General features: G+C 49.3%; 1 protein-coding gene across 1 annotated transcript in view; it reads right to left on the bottom strand.

Moving 5' to 3' along the window:
- Nucleotides 1-13,934, bottom strand: part of TRPM4 (transient receptor potential cation channel subfamily M member 4) — a 41,593-nt gene that overhangs the window by 19,467 nt on the left and 8,192 nt on the right. Inside the window, exons 5-12 of the mRNA XM_053264658.1 lie at nucleotides 11,659-11,825; nucleotides 11,343-11,520; nucleotides 8,460-8,524; nucleotides 7,212-7,394; nucleotides 6,902-7,001; nucleotides 4,269-4,384; nucleotides 2,853-3,197; nucleotides 1,877-2,005 (exon numbers count right to left, since the gene is read on the bottom strand). Of these exons, the coding sequence (XP_053120633.1) occupies nucleotides 1,877-2,005; nucleotides 2,853-3,197; nucleotides 4,269-4,384; nucleotides 6,902-7,001; nucleotides 7,212-7,394; nucleotides 8,460-8,524; nucleotides 11,343-11,520; nucleotides 11,659-11,825 (1,283 nt within the window). The remainder of the gene's footprint in view (nucleotides 1-1,876; nucleotides 2,006-2,852; nucleotides 3,198-4,268; nucleotides 4,385-6,901; nucleotides 7,002-7,211; nucleotides 7,395-8,459; nucleotides 8,525-11,342; nucleotides 11,521-11,658; nucleotides 11,826-13,934) is intronic.

The following is a 13,934-nucleotide window of genomic DNA, read 5'->3' on the forward strand; positions in this document are numbered from 1 at the left end:
CTGCTGGAATTTGGTTGAAGTTGGAATACATCACCATCTGGAAGAGTCCTATGTGTTACATTAAGCCCATCATTAACACTGACAACTTAACTTTTCTTTCAAAAATAGCTGCTTGCAGGGGTGTGTGTGTCTGATCCAGCCTGGGATCATGACAGAAGTAGGGGATCCTTAAATGCTCCCATCAGCACCAATTCTAAACATAATCACCAGGCAGTAAGTCCCATTGACCTCAGAAGGACTGAATATACTAGATCTGGGCTATCAGAAATATAGGATGGCCTGAAAGGGCCATTCCCTCCCCATACCACATGGAGGCAGCTGACCATGCCCCAGATGGTATGGTAGTTAAAGGTAAACCCCTGGCGACTACAGAGCCCTGTGGTTGTCTTTGGTAGAATCCAGGAGGGGTTTACCATTGCCTTCTCCCACGCAGTATGAGATGATGCCTTTCAGCATCTTCCTATATCACTGCTGCCTAATATAGGTGTTTCCCATAGTCTGGGAAGCATAGTCTGGGGAACAGACCAATGGGGATTCAGACTGGCAACCTCTGGCTTGCTTATCAAGTCATTTCCCCACTGCACCATTAGGTGGCTAGGGGTTCTTTAATGCCTGACCCAGCACTGGTGTGAGGGATGCACCCTGGTTGGAGAAAATCCAGCACTCGGGAGAGGAGAGCTAGTCTTGTGGAAGCAAGCATGACTTGTCCCCTAAGCTAAGCAGGGTCTGCCCTGGTTACATTTGAATGGGAGACCACATATGAGCACTGCAAGATATTCCCTTCAGGGGATGAAGCCACTCTGGGAAGAGCAGAAGGTTCCAAGTTCCCTCCCTGGCAGCATCTCCAAGATAGGGCTGAGAGAGATTCCTGCCTGCAACCTTGGAGAAGCCGCTGCCAGTCTGTGAAGACAATACTGAGCTAGATAGACCTATGGTCTGACTCTGTATATGGCAGTTTCCTATGTTCCTAAAATTCTGGGAGGGTCTGTGGGGAGTCATGCAGAGAAGGCTGGGAACAGGCGCAGGGATGCCTGGGGACTGTAGTTCCTCCTAGAACTTCTCCCCTGCGTGACTCCCTGCCAGAGGTGCATCTAGATAATTTTAGGGCCTGGACCTAAAGGCCTTTGGAGGCCACCCACCCACCCAATATTTTAAACATATTTTTAATGTGACCACACCACCCGGGGCAGACTAAAAAGGATTAGGAGACCCCCAGGGGGTGTGGGGGCCCTGGACTTCTGCCCGGAAGACCAGGGGTAAGAGCGCCTCTGCTCCCCACCCTCCCCAAAGACCCTCCCAGCATTCTCTCCACCCACCCAGCCTCCCTCGCACCAGTGCTGGATCTCAGGAATGAAAGAACCCCCAACCACCGCACAACCTAGGCAATTGCCCCATGATCAGCTGCCTCCACATGGGGGAGGGAATGGTCCTATCTGGCCTTCCAATGTTTCTGATAGCCCAGACCTAGGAACATAGGGAGCTGCTATCTACTGAGGCAGTCCATAGATCCGTCTAGCTGAGTATTGTCTTCACGGACTGGCAGCGGCTTCTCCAAGGTTGAAGGCAAGAATCTCTCTCAGCCCTCTCTTGGAGATGCTGCCAGGGAGGGAACTTGGAACCTTTTGCTCTTCCCCGAGCGGCTCCATCCCCCCTGAGGGGAAGATCTTACAGTGCTCACACTTCTAGTCTCCCATTCATATGTAACCAGGGTGGACCCTGCTTAGCTAAGGGGACAAGTCATCCTTGCTACCACAAGACCATGGTTATACATGGTTAGGATTGCACTGTAATTGTGCCCTGAGGAGTTTACAGACTCGTCTTGTTTGTCACTGTCAAGTTCCATGCCCCTTGATGCTGTTGTATTCATAATCCTCACCATTTCCCAGAAATACATGGCCATCTCCCTTCGGTTCAACAACACAGCCCATATAAACAGATCACTCCAAGGGTTTGGAGAGAGCTCGGTGCGGTACATGGAATCTCCATTGGGTAACGATCCTTTACTCTTGGGCAGGGGAAGAAAGAGGCATGTCAGCATAGGGCAGCAAATATTTGCAGAAACACATTTGGCTTAGATCTGGCATTGTGTTTAAAAGCTATCCAAACCCTACGGCCAAAAGAAAACCCAACAACTCTCAAACTCCACCCCAAAGTTAGCCTCCGTGAAATGCCAATGTTTTGCTGAAAACCCAGTGCTCAAAATTAATCATTCCAAACAGCCATTCTTATCTCTATATCTAATTATCTTAGACGTACCCGTCGCTAATCCCATGTGTGGCAGCTCTCGCGAGAGTTCGCAAGTGTTGTGGGGGGGGGAGAGGAAAGAGAACATAAGGCCAATGGACAGGCCAGCAAACAGGCAGGGGGAGAGAAAGTGAGAGCGGTGGTGGCTGGTGGGGGAGAAAGCAGCAGTGGTGGTGGGGGTTGAAAACAGTGGTGGCTGGAAAAAGTGGCTGGCCAGGTGGCCAGCCAGAGACAAAAAACATTGGAGGAGGGGGAGAGGGGAGAGGAAGGGGGACCACTGAGAACAAGAGGCCGAGAATGAGGGCGGCGGGCCGAGAAAGAGGGAGAACTTGAGGCACAGATGCTTTGTGCCCAGGCCAGCTAGTATATGATTATTTAACCTGAAAATCTTGGAGCTTCCTGCAGTATACTTCTAAAATTAATACTATACAAAACACTGTCATAAAGCTTCTCTCTCAGGGGAAATATACAAGTCATACAGTAGACAACTATCCCCAAAACTTCACACGGTCCCTGCAGTCCCCATGCCTCCCAAGCCATCCTGCTAATCCCCCCAGTGCTCCCAGCATAACCACACAGAGAGAGCTGTGGATCCCACGGCAGCCTACCCCGGTCCCTTTGTGGCCAACAGGGTGCAGCCCCGTGTAGAAGGGGGCGCAGACATCCCCCAGCAGCTCATGCAGGATGTGTGCCACTTGGGGCAAGTGGCAGTCGAGCACAGATCGTTCCAAAAGCAAGCACTCCGGGGACGGGGCAGGCTCGGGGCCCGCAGCTTGGCGTCGCTCGAGAAGCTGGTGCAGCAGCGTGACTTCAGGGGCCCCTGCGTACAATTGCTCCAGCTGCCCCCAGGTCAAGAACTGTCCGACATCCAAGCCGTTCTCCACGAAGAGGCGCACGAGTGCCGGGCGGTCCCCGAGCAAGGCGTCACGCATTGGTTCCTCCAGTAGGCTCGGCTGCAGGAAATGGCAGAGCGGAGATGATGTAAGAGAGGATGGGGGTGGGTAGGGGGCAGAGGTGGGGAACCGTCTGTTAAACACAGAATCTGTTATTGACCCCTGCTAAGGGGGCAGAGGGGCACCTTTCAAAGTGGTGACTCTCTTATATTTAGCAGGGGGAGCACAATTGTCCCTATCTAACCCTAGCACAACATCCCCACCGTGGTTGTTGTTGGTTTCTGCCTCACATTTCTTTTTAGATTGCGATCACCTTGCGGACAGGGAACCATATTCTCATTCTCTCCCTCTCTCTCTCTCTTTCTCTCTCTGAACTTTTGTTGAAAAGTAGTATATAAATATCCATAGTAGTAGTGGTGGCAGCACCTAATGGCACAGCAGGGAAATGGCTTGACTACCAAGCCAGAGGCTGCCGGTTCGAATCCCTGCTGGTATGTTCCCCAGACTATGGGAAACTCCTATATCGGGCAGCAGCAATATAGGAAGATGCTGAAAGGCATCATCTCACACTGCGCAGGAGGAGGCAATGGTAAACCCCTCCTGTATTCTACCAAAGACAACCACAGGGCTCTCTGGTCGCCAGGAGTCAACACCGAATCAACGGCACACGTCACTTTTAGTAGCAGCAGCAATAGCATTTGTAGTACAGCTCATGAGAATGACTGCCCTAGATCGGCTTCCTTGTCCTTTTTTCAACCCATTAGTTCTAGCCCTGCCCTCAGAAGCAGCAGAGAACAAGCCTACTCCTTCTTCTAGGTGTCAGCCCTTCAGAAATTTGAAGATGGCCATCATCGTATCTCCTCTTCTCCAGACTAAACAGAATCCCTCATAGGACTTGGTTTCCAGTCCCCTCACCTTCCTCTGAACTAGTTCCAATTTATCAATGTCTTTCTTAAAATGTGGTGACCAGAACTGGGTATGGTATTCCAAGTGGCTCATGCAGCCCCCTTGCTGGTCCACAAGGATTTCTTCCAGCCCTTCTCTGCTTCCTTCTCATGTTCCCATTGGGCCTCCTTCCGCACCATGTTTGAAAGTCCCCCCTTCCCTCCTCGCAGTCCCCTCCTGACCCACCTCCCAGACGATGTCCCCTCGGAACAGCTCGGTGCTGGCAATGTCCACCCGGTTCCAGGCGACAGCCAGACGCAGCTCATCCAAGTAGCAGGTGGCCTCCCTTGACCGCCTGCAGGCTGCAAGGAGGGGAGGAAAAGAGAGACTCCGTTAGTTTAGGACAGTTCTGGCTTCCTCTCATGTGAAGCTTGAAGCACCGTCCATACGGCTACCCTGCTGAAGCCCCCAATGATCCACCGCCTGAGGCAACCACCTCATCCCACCTCATGAAAGGGTTGCTTTGGGAAAGAATTAGGGCCAGAGATGTCAGAGCTACATGAATGCATCTCAGACTTGGTGTTTGTTTGTTTGTTTTTGCTACAAGCAGACGTGCGAGGGAGGGGACCTGCATTAGGGCCTTTTTGAAAACCCTTTCTCCCCACTCCAGGGCCATGATCCAAATTACCACCCTGCCGAAGCTGCTCTAAGCAGTGGAGCCATGAGGGAGCAGTCCGGGGTGGGCTGCCCTGCCCCTGCTGCTCAGCCACTGCCACAGCTGCCAACGCATGTGCGGTAGGGAGAGAAGGGGCATCCTGTGCATGTGGTGGTGGTGGGGGAAGGCACATATCTGTACGTATGTACCAAAAGGAAGCAGTTTTTGCAAGCACACCCAAGAGTCAGCGAGGGAAGGGTCTGTGTAATGGGGGCCTAGATGTCCCCCCACAAGTGTAAGACTATATCAGAGCGGAACCTATCAGAGGTGGCCCGTGAGGGCAGCGCCAGTGTAAGTGGTGAGGGGCGGTGTGGGAGGTACCTTTAAAAATCATCACCTCAGTACCTCTGTGAGCCCCCATGAGCAGTGGCACGCCACCTGAGAGATCTTGTGCCGAGCCTGCTCCACCTACCACACAAATGACGGCTGCACGTGGGCAGAGGCCAGAAGAGTGCCCTGGGTGGAGCAGGCTGGGTGCAAGAGGCCAGGCAGAGCGCTGCTGCTGCTGCTCGTGGGGGCTTGCAGGTCCGGGCAGTACCGAGGTCATGGGTTTTTAAAGGTACTCCTGCCGCCCTTCGCTGCTCACCCTGTTGCTGCCCTCACAGGCCATCTCTGGAACATACATGTGTGAAGAGGTGGAGGCAGCCATCACGGTCATGGCTGAGCAGTGGGTTCAGGGCAGCAGACAACAGGCTGCTCGCTCAGGGAGGCGGCTGCAGTCACCACCCCCACCATGAGCAGTGGGGATAAAAGGGGTGCTGGGGGGCCCTGCTGAGTGCCAGATAACAGCTCTGCCCTTGGGAGAGTGCCACCTGCTGGCAATAAGAATTTTTACCACAGGCTTTATGACTGGGGGATTGTCAATGTGTTTGGTCTGGCAAGTCGCTGGTCTTGCAGAAGTCTCCCCCCAAATAAGTTAATTTTTTAAAAAAAGAAAATTCAATTTCTTGCCTGGGAAATTGCCAAAATTCCCACAATGGCCAAAGGCTATTGGCCAAAAGGGGCCAGAGAAAGAGCAGGGAGCAAGCAGCATGAACAGTGCATGGGGGAGAATCACAAGCAATGGAGAGGAATCCCATGAAAACAAGACCAATGTGAATGGCCCCCAGGTTTCTCCAAAGTATCTTTACAGCGCTTATATGCGGCTAATAGATGCCCTCCTGACTTTACCCCACTTAGTTCTGCAGTAAAGCCCGCCAAAGGCCGAGCAGAATGAGGGGGTGAAATTGTATGTGCCACTATAGACTGCTGGTGGCAGAATGCCATTTTTGAAAAGTCCCCCACGGTTGAGAAGGGGAAAAAAGATATCCTCCCTGTATGTAAAAAAAAAAACCACCCTAGCTCATCAGATTGAAAAGTTCTATCCCAGCCCACTTTCTCCCTGATATGCTAGTTTTTCACTTGCAGAGAGGCTTTTTTCTTGGTTTTTTACACAGTGGATCATTAAAAAATGAGTCTCCTTCCACAGTCTGAAGTGATACAATTCATTCTACCAACTCAGGATTCTAACATCACATGGAAGACCAAGTTATTGCTAACTTTAATTAAAAAGTCTGGTTCAGAGGTCCATATCTGCCAACATGCCCCTATTTTCCCATTTAGGTGAATGGGAAAATAGGGACATGTTGGCAGGCATGGATGTCAAGACCGAGGACTAAGGTCAGGGTTACAGGAAGCATCATTGATCAGAACTAGGGTTAATTCTTTAAAACTTGTATACCCCACTTTTCTGCTTATATACGAAGCACTTTACAAATAACAATCCAATATGTGAAAGAAGCTGATGAAAGTGGGGAACCATGAAGTCTGTTATGTATGACCCCTATAAGAGCCAAAGCCAGAGGGTCCCAGGATAAGAACAGCCATATAAGAGAACCAGAGGGACAGTTTTAGTTTTGTAGCAGCATCTGTGTGAGTGGTCTGCATACTTTCTTTAGGGGCCTCAATAGTCCTAGATCCAAATGGACCAGAAACTAGATGCAGTCATTTGGCTGAGCCATTTGGCTCAGATAAGCTGTGCTTAGTTCTTGCCGATATCTTTCTTTCACCCATCTAAGTTTCATGCATTGAGCTTTTCAAGTGAGTTGTGAGAAGAGGTGGGTTGTGATGCTTTACATATGCTCTACATATTCAGGGCAAGTTGCCTCTATATTAGGATACCTACCTTTCACCAGAGCTTTAAGCAGAATAGTTTCAAACTCCTCCAGACCCTCGTGATCTGAATAGACAGTCACCAGTTCGCGTAGAGCTCCAATGCGTTCCACCTGGTGGGAAGAAGCATCGAGAGACCTCAGAAAAAGAGCAGACCCCCCCACCCCGCAACAGATTTCCAAGGATCCTCTCCTGCAAGGATAGAGCCTCTGGGGTTACGGGAGGAGAATTTTGGAATCCCATGTGGAATAGGAAGGAATCAGAGTTTATTCCAGAGTTCTGCGGAACCCATAGAGAAGGGGGGGGCAATTCAGAAGTCCCACCTCCTCTGCCAAGTCCTCCAGCTCATTGTCAGGGAACTTCCCATGCATCTTCTTCATTGCCAGGGTCTTCAGAGGCTCTCCAGGCTGCGTCTCTTCCAGCAACTCAGCCAAGCAGTCAGCTGCGCCCCCAGAACCTGCCAAGAGCAGGCAGGGAATGGAGGCACACACAGCCTCAGACACACGCTGGAGAAATTAACAGGGGTTGGTGTGAGAAGATAAATCTCTGAGGAACTCACCAAACAGTCACCTCCTAAGGACTCTTCCTCACATGTGGCCCGCCCTGGCTCCTTCTCCACAATGTCCTCACCAAAAGCTTCTAACAAGCCCTCTTTGCACACCTGTCCACACACACACACACACACACACACACACACACACACACACACACACACACACACTGTGAAGGCCTCTCCTCGGCATCCTCCCCTCTCAAAGCCCTTCCAGCTGCTCTCCTAACACATACTGTCTCCATTAAATTTGTCTCCATCCCTGCTCCCACCAATGGTTTTCCTCATCATATTTATCCTCACATGGCCTCCTTGTTCATCCTAATCAGCCCCTCAGCCGCAACACCTCTCTCCTCATCTCTCATTATTCCCCCATGCTAAATTCACCCATCCAACTCTTTCTCCCCCCCCCTTCCTCCTCAGTGTGGGGATTCCGCCATCTCCCGGGTTTCTTTTTGCTGCATGGGCTCCACATTCACTATTGGGTCTGTCTCCAGTGTAAAGAGGGTTGCCAGCTCCAATTAAAGCTGTTCCTGGGGATTCCTCCCCGCCAGTGTTCCCTCTAACAGGGATTTCCAGATGATGTTGACTACAGCTCCCATAATCCCCAAGCAAAGGCACTGTAGCTGGGGATTGTGGGAGTTGTAGTCAACAACATCTGGGAATCCGTGTTAGAGGGAGCACTGCTCCCCGCCCCAACATTCTTCACAATATCAAGCCATTAACATCTCCAGGTTTGCTTTCAATAGTGACCTGGAGATGGATGCCAATTCCTGGAGACTCCAGGCCAATCCTGGAGGTTTGGGAATCCTAAATGTAGACCCTCTTCATTCTCTGATGGCTCATTTTGATTTCCAGCAGCACCTCTTGGCTGTGACACATCACTCCATTGCCCTTTTCTTATGCCCACTATCATCCTTCTGGTGTTTATCCCTCTCCACATTTCCTTGCTCTTTGCCTGTGTCCCTCACAAGCCCTCCTCCACAAACCCTTCTCAAGAGTATCATTCCACACCCATTACCTTGAACATTGCTGAATCCCCACTGATGAGCAGCACTAACACAGGAATTTCAATGCTCCCGACACCTGGGGTGGGGGGATGGAAGGGACGAGATTGGGAAATTAGGCAAGGTAGTGGAGGCCTGAGAGGTCTAGCACTAGAAGCATAATGTGGAGGCAACAAAGGATTCAAAATCTGGGGTACTAGGGAAAAATGCAATGGAAGAAGGTTAGCATAGAAGTCCAAGGCATAGAAGTGTAGCACCAGATAATCCATAGAATGTTTGGTGAATGAATACTAACTAATGATATTGCTAATTCTGGTCCTCTTTATCTGGGCTGTACCACACAAAAATCTACATAAACAATACCTACACCCACACAAAGCTATAGTAGATGTCAGGGAGAAGAGTTCTAGTACAGCTTTTTGTTTAGGGTTTTTAGTGATTAGCCACCCTTCCCTCTCAAGAGTTAACCGGAAGTGAACCCTGTCTTGACTGACAGATTGGTGAACTCCAGAGCTCAACCAATCAGCATACCAGGTGGGTGGGACCTAGAGAGCCGTTGGCAGGAAGAAGGGATTTCTTTGTTAGAAGAAGCTTGGCTGGAGGTGAAGAGGAGGACATGTGGCCATAAAGGATGGCTACAGGAAAATGACTCTGTAGATCCTGGAAAGCCAGGAGGGCAGGAAGCTTGAATTCTCAACCAGAGTTTGGTGAGTTCAAGAAAAGGAAGCCTGGGTTTTTACTTCAGGAAGTTTAGTCTAGGGAAAAGTTTCTTTAGTCAGACTTTGTGTTAGACTTTCTGTTTCTTTGGTGTGTTTTGCATATTCCTGATACTGTTCTATTACAGTTTACCTACAACATGATTAAAATAAGAAACACTAGCCTATGCTCCATACACCTAGGGCGTAGCAAAAGACTCTGTATGCATGTAAGTATGCTTTTGCATTTTCCTACATACATGTTCTTTGCAACTGGGTAACCAAGATATTTAAAGTGTGGTGCTCCATCATTTGGGGTGCTTTTGAAGTATTCTTGTAACCTACTGAATATTTTTAACTTTAACTAAAAGCTGAGTATGCCTTAGATGGAAGCAATCTGTAGAGCTTGAATAAAACTGGTTTCCCCCCTTTTCTCTGTCTTTCTTTTACAAGCCTCTCCAAGTTGGTTTTTAACTCCGGAAAGGGGAGGGCTAAAGGGGGATTTCTCAGGTGCAAACACATCTCCTTGGGCGTTCAGCAGCTATCAGTTTTCTCACCACATGTAGGTTTGCACGTGGAAGATTCCAGTACTTTTCCAATAGCAAAATAAAAAGAGTTTCCCCTGGGATTCCACCCCAAGCCCAGGGGAGTTCAAGCTCTGTTGATAAGTGGGTGGCGGCGGCAGCCATTTTTGAACCTAGCAAGAACATGGAAGAGTTTTAGGGGAAGCCTAGCCAGGCAACTCTGCAGGGATGATTCAGCATTTCCTTCCCTCACGTGAGCTTGCTTTGAGACAAAGGCTTCAATTCACTCCAGGGTTACAATCCTAAACATTCTTACAAGAAAGCAAATCCCACTAAATTCAGAGGGACATTTCTGAATGAACATGCTATGTGTTGTGTTGTATAAGAATCATGGTGAAACAGGGACAGGTGCCATTTGTGGGTAACTAGTTTGGGAGCCATACTATGATGCTGAACTGTCAGGACTCCACCTGTGCTTGGACCCCAAGGAAGCCCTCTTGGTAGAAGACCAAGCCACAGCCAAGACCTCCAACCCTGAATGGAGCACTCCCCCACCCCTCACACCAGGTCCTATGGATGCACCAGAGCCCACTCCTTCAATAGCCCTCCCCCACCAGCAGAATCCAAGCATCCCAAGGATCCAACGCCCCTCAGTAAAACCCCTGTCCCATTGCTAGGACCTCTGCCATCACCCCTGGAACCCAAGGAGTGGAGGTGATACAGAGTGAGGGCAAAACTCCAGCACTGGAGGTGGAGTGCCTGCCTGGGTTTACTTACAGGGAAGCCAGTTCTGAGGTTCCAGGAAGGGTTAGGACTCCTGCTCATACAATTCTGCCCTTCACGGGTGCGGCCGCTCTCTTCTGAGCTCCTCTTGTCTCCAGCTCTGACAGTGTGGCCTTGTTGTGCCGCCTTATTGCCTTTCTGTCCTGCGGCCCTGCTGCCTGGTAGGGATGTGCACGGACTGGTCCAGAGGCCATCATAGAGGCTTCCAAACCGGTTCGAACTTGGGCCAGTCTGGTGGTCCAGCACCGGTGGAGGGGTCTCCTTTTAAGGGTGGTGGGGTTTGCATTTATCCCTCCTGCCGCTTTCCCCCCGCCGGCATTTCGTTTTTGCGAAATGCTTCTGGAGCCGCCCCTGCCCCCGTTATTGTCCAGAAATACCGGAAGTAACGATTGAACATGTGCCTGCCACCGCGCGCATGAGCCCGCCATGCACATCACATGCTGCGTGTGCACGCTGAGCGCGTGACGTGCGCACGCAATGTGCAACGTGCGCGGCAGGAGCATGTGTGGCGGCGACAGGCACGCCGGCACGGTGGCAGGTGCATGCACAATCATTACTTCCGGTATTTCCGGACCATAATGAGGGCAGGGCCGGCAGAGAGACCCCCGCTGGCGCCAGACCATGCCTAACTGTGGTTCCGTGCACATCCCTACTGCCTGGTCACTCTGATGCCTAACCTAGGCTCCCTCACCCACCAAATCTGGCACAGGCAGATGGGAGCCATAGTAAATGTGCATGAGGGGGAAGTGTTACTTATCATCAAGACTGAACAGCCTTTTTGTGTGGTGAACAGGGAAGGAACTGGGGGAGGCATTCAATCACAAAGAGTAACATTATTAGGAGTAACCATGGTGAGCACTGGGAGTGTCATCCTTGTGTGGGGGAAGTCTCTCACCTCCAGCTCCTACTTTCTGCTGGGCTATGTAGCGTTCCAAGCGAGCACGGAAGGAGGCCTCTCCACCTGCCCTGCCCTGCGTCCCATTGTCTACCAAGAAGAAGGCCGAATGGTTGGCGTCTAGAGGGCAAAAAGGGCTGACAGGAGTCGTCCGAGGGTAGCGTGCTGGGAATGATCCCTTCCGGAAGGAAAAAAGGAGGAGAAAATGAACGCGTCCCTCTGAATACCCTTGTTCAGTCTTCTACAGCAATGCCTCTCCCATCCTCTGTGTGTCCCCTTTGCACCAGCCAGCCATTTCCTCTGCCTCTCCCCATACCTTGGGGTTCACAAGACAACGTCGCTGCTCAACAATGCCCCATGGAGCAATGCCCATAGCCACCACATGGGTGCTGGGGTTGGTACTGGCCGTGGTGTGGTCCCTGACAGCTTCCCCAACATGCCGGCCAACACCAGCCTGGAGTCCACCAGTCATAATCCAGGCACCTAGAGGGAGTGGGAGAAGTGGAAGAGATTGTGGTAAGGGCATGCTTAAAAAATATAAGATAAATGGTGTTTTCGGGTATTTGTTAGGTCATTCTAAGCAGTCAGTGCATCCCTGAACCTTAACCCCCACTCCAACTCTTAAGTGGGACCCTTGATATTGTTGCTAATTTGTAGTTGTGAAATGGCCATACAAGAATGAGAAAGATAATAACTTCACTTGGGGGGCAACCTACTGGCCATGATCATCCCTGCTCCCCATATATACGACTGAGGGAGAGAGAGTGCCAGTGTGGTGTAGTGGTTAGAGTGCTGGACTAGGACCGGGGACACCTGAGTTCAAATCCCCATTCAGCCATGAGACTTGCTGGGTGACTCTGGGCCAGCCACTTCTCTCTCAGCATAACCTACTTCACAGGGTTGTTGTGAGGAGAAACTGAAGTATGTAGTACACTGCTCTGGGCTCCTTGGAGGAAGAGCAGGATATAAAATGTGAAATAAATAAATAAATAAATAAATGAAAACTGATCTCACAAAGGTCACATACACAGGGCCCTGCCCAACACAATATCCCTCTGAGTGTCCACACCCTCTACCTCAAGCACCCACACCCACAGAGACAACTTGAAGTAATTTCTTTGATAGTCTGTCTTGCTATTATAAAAATACCCAGAAATATCACTCGCTTGATCTCTCTCACACACACATAAAGCAAGAAATACCACCCAGAGGTACACACCACCTATAGCTTCAGGCATACATACAACTTTCCTTTCCAATAATTATTTATTATTATTATTATTATTATTATTATTATTATTATTATTATTATTATTATTATTATTAATTCGATTTCTATACCACCCTTCCAAAAATAGCTCAGGGCGGTTTACATAGAAAAATAATAAATAAATAAGATGGATCCCTGTCACCAAAGGGCTCACAATCTAAAAAGAATCATAAGATAAACACCAGCAACAGTCACTGGAGATACTGTGCTGGGGGTGGATAGGGCCAATTACTCTCCCCCTTCCAAGCACCTTCCAAAATACAGTCCTGCCTCCACTTGTGAAATTATGTCACAAAACCATGTCTTGTCTGGATACACTTGTGCATGCATAGACACACAAACACACAGCCTCCAAAGCACGCAGAGCTTCTTATTATGCAAGCACCATAGGGCCTGCATAGTTAAGGTGAGGTAAAAACTGGATCCCACCATTATATTCTATCATTCACAAAATCTAAATGAGTCATCCAAACTACATTAAATTTGTCATGCATGAACTAGGTGAAAAATGCCACCATCTCTCCAAATTTAATGCAGATTCGTTGAAAAATGACTGACATATGTTAGTTTGAAAATGGACCACAAGAAACTGATTTCATGTGTTGGTGACTTATAATTGACCCAGGCTAGCCTACCTTTCTTTTTCTGTTTTGTTTTTCTTTCCCATTTAAATGTGTCAACAAATTTAGATCCCTGATAGAATGTGGGGTTTTGTTTTGTTTTTGGGGAAAATATTTTCAGTATTTCTTAGGATATTAGCCTCTGACGTTCCCATTATATCCGGGTGATCATGTCCTGGCACAGACCATAGCACATGTTTAGTGGTCTGACTGACTTCTCAGCAACAGTCTTTTCCTTCAGGAAAGATGGTTGCCGTATCTATAATATTGAGTGAATGATGCGGACCAAATGAGCCATCATAGCAAACTGAGCTGTTTGACTAACTTGACCCTTGTTCAGAGCAGAAACTGCTGGCTAGGTTAGACATTCTACAGGGACAAAATGTACCTCTAGAAGAGACAACCCTTTAGTTTTGGGGGTGGATTATTACTGTTTTTGGATCCCTTCCAGTTTTAATCTACCCCTGTTATTTGAAATTGCACAAATGGGCAGGCCTGTAACCAGCCTCAAAAAAATTTTTGGAGGGATTGCAGAAGTCAGGGGAAGCAGGTTATAAAATGTTCAGTGAAAACAGTCAGTGAGGCTGGGGAGGAAAGATAATTTTTTGTTGTGACAGGTACACACCATGCCACCAGCTGGCTAAGGGCCTGCAAATGGGCACAGAGTTGTGTGGAGTGTTGTATTCTATCTAGCAGTCTTTT

The sequence above is a fragment of the Hemicordylus capensis genome, chromosome 6, assembly GCF_027244095.1.
Source record: "Hemicordylus capensis ecotype Gifberg chromosome 6, rHemCap1.1.pri, whole genome shotgun sequence".
Lineage (NCBI taxonomy): Eukaryota > Metazoa > Chordata > Lepidosauria > Squamata > Cordylidae > Hemicordylus > Hemicordylus capensis.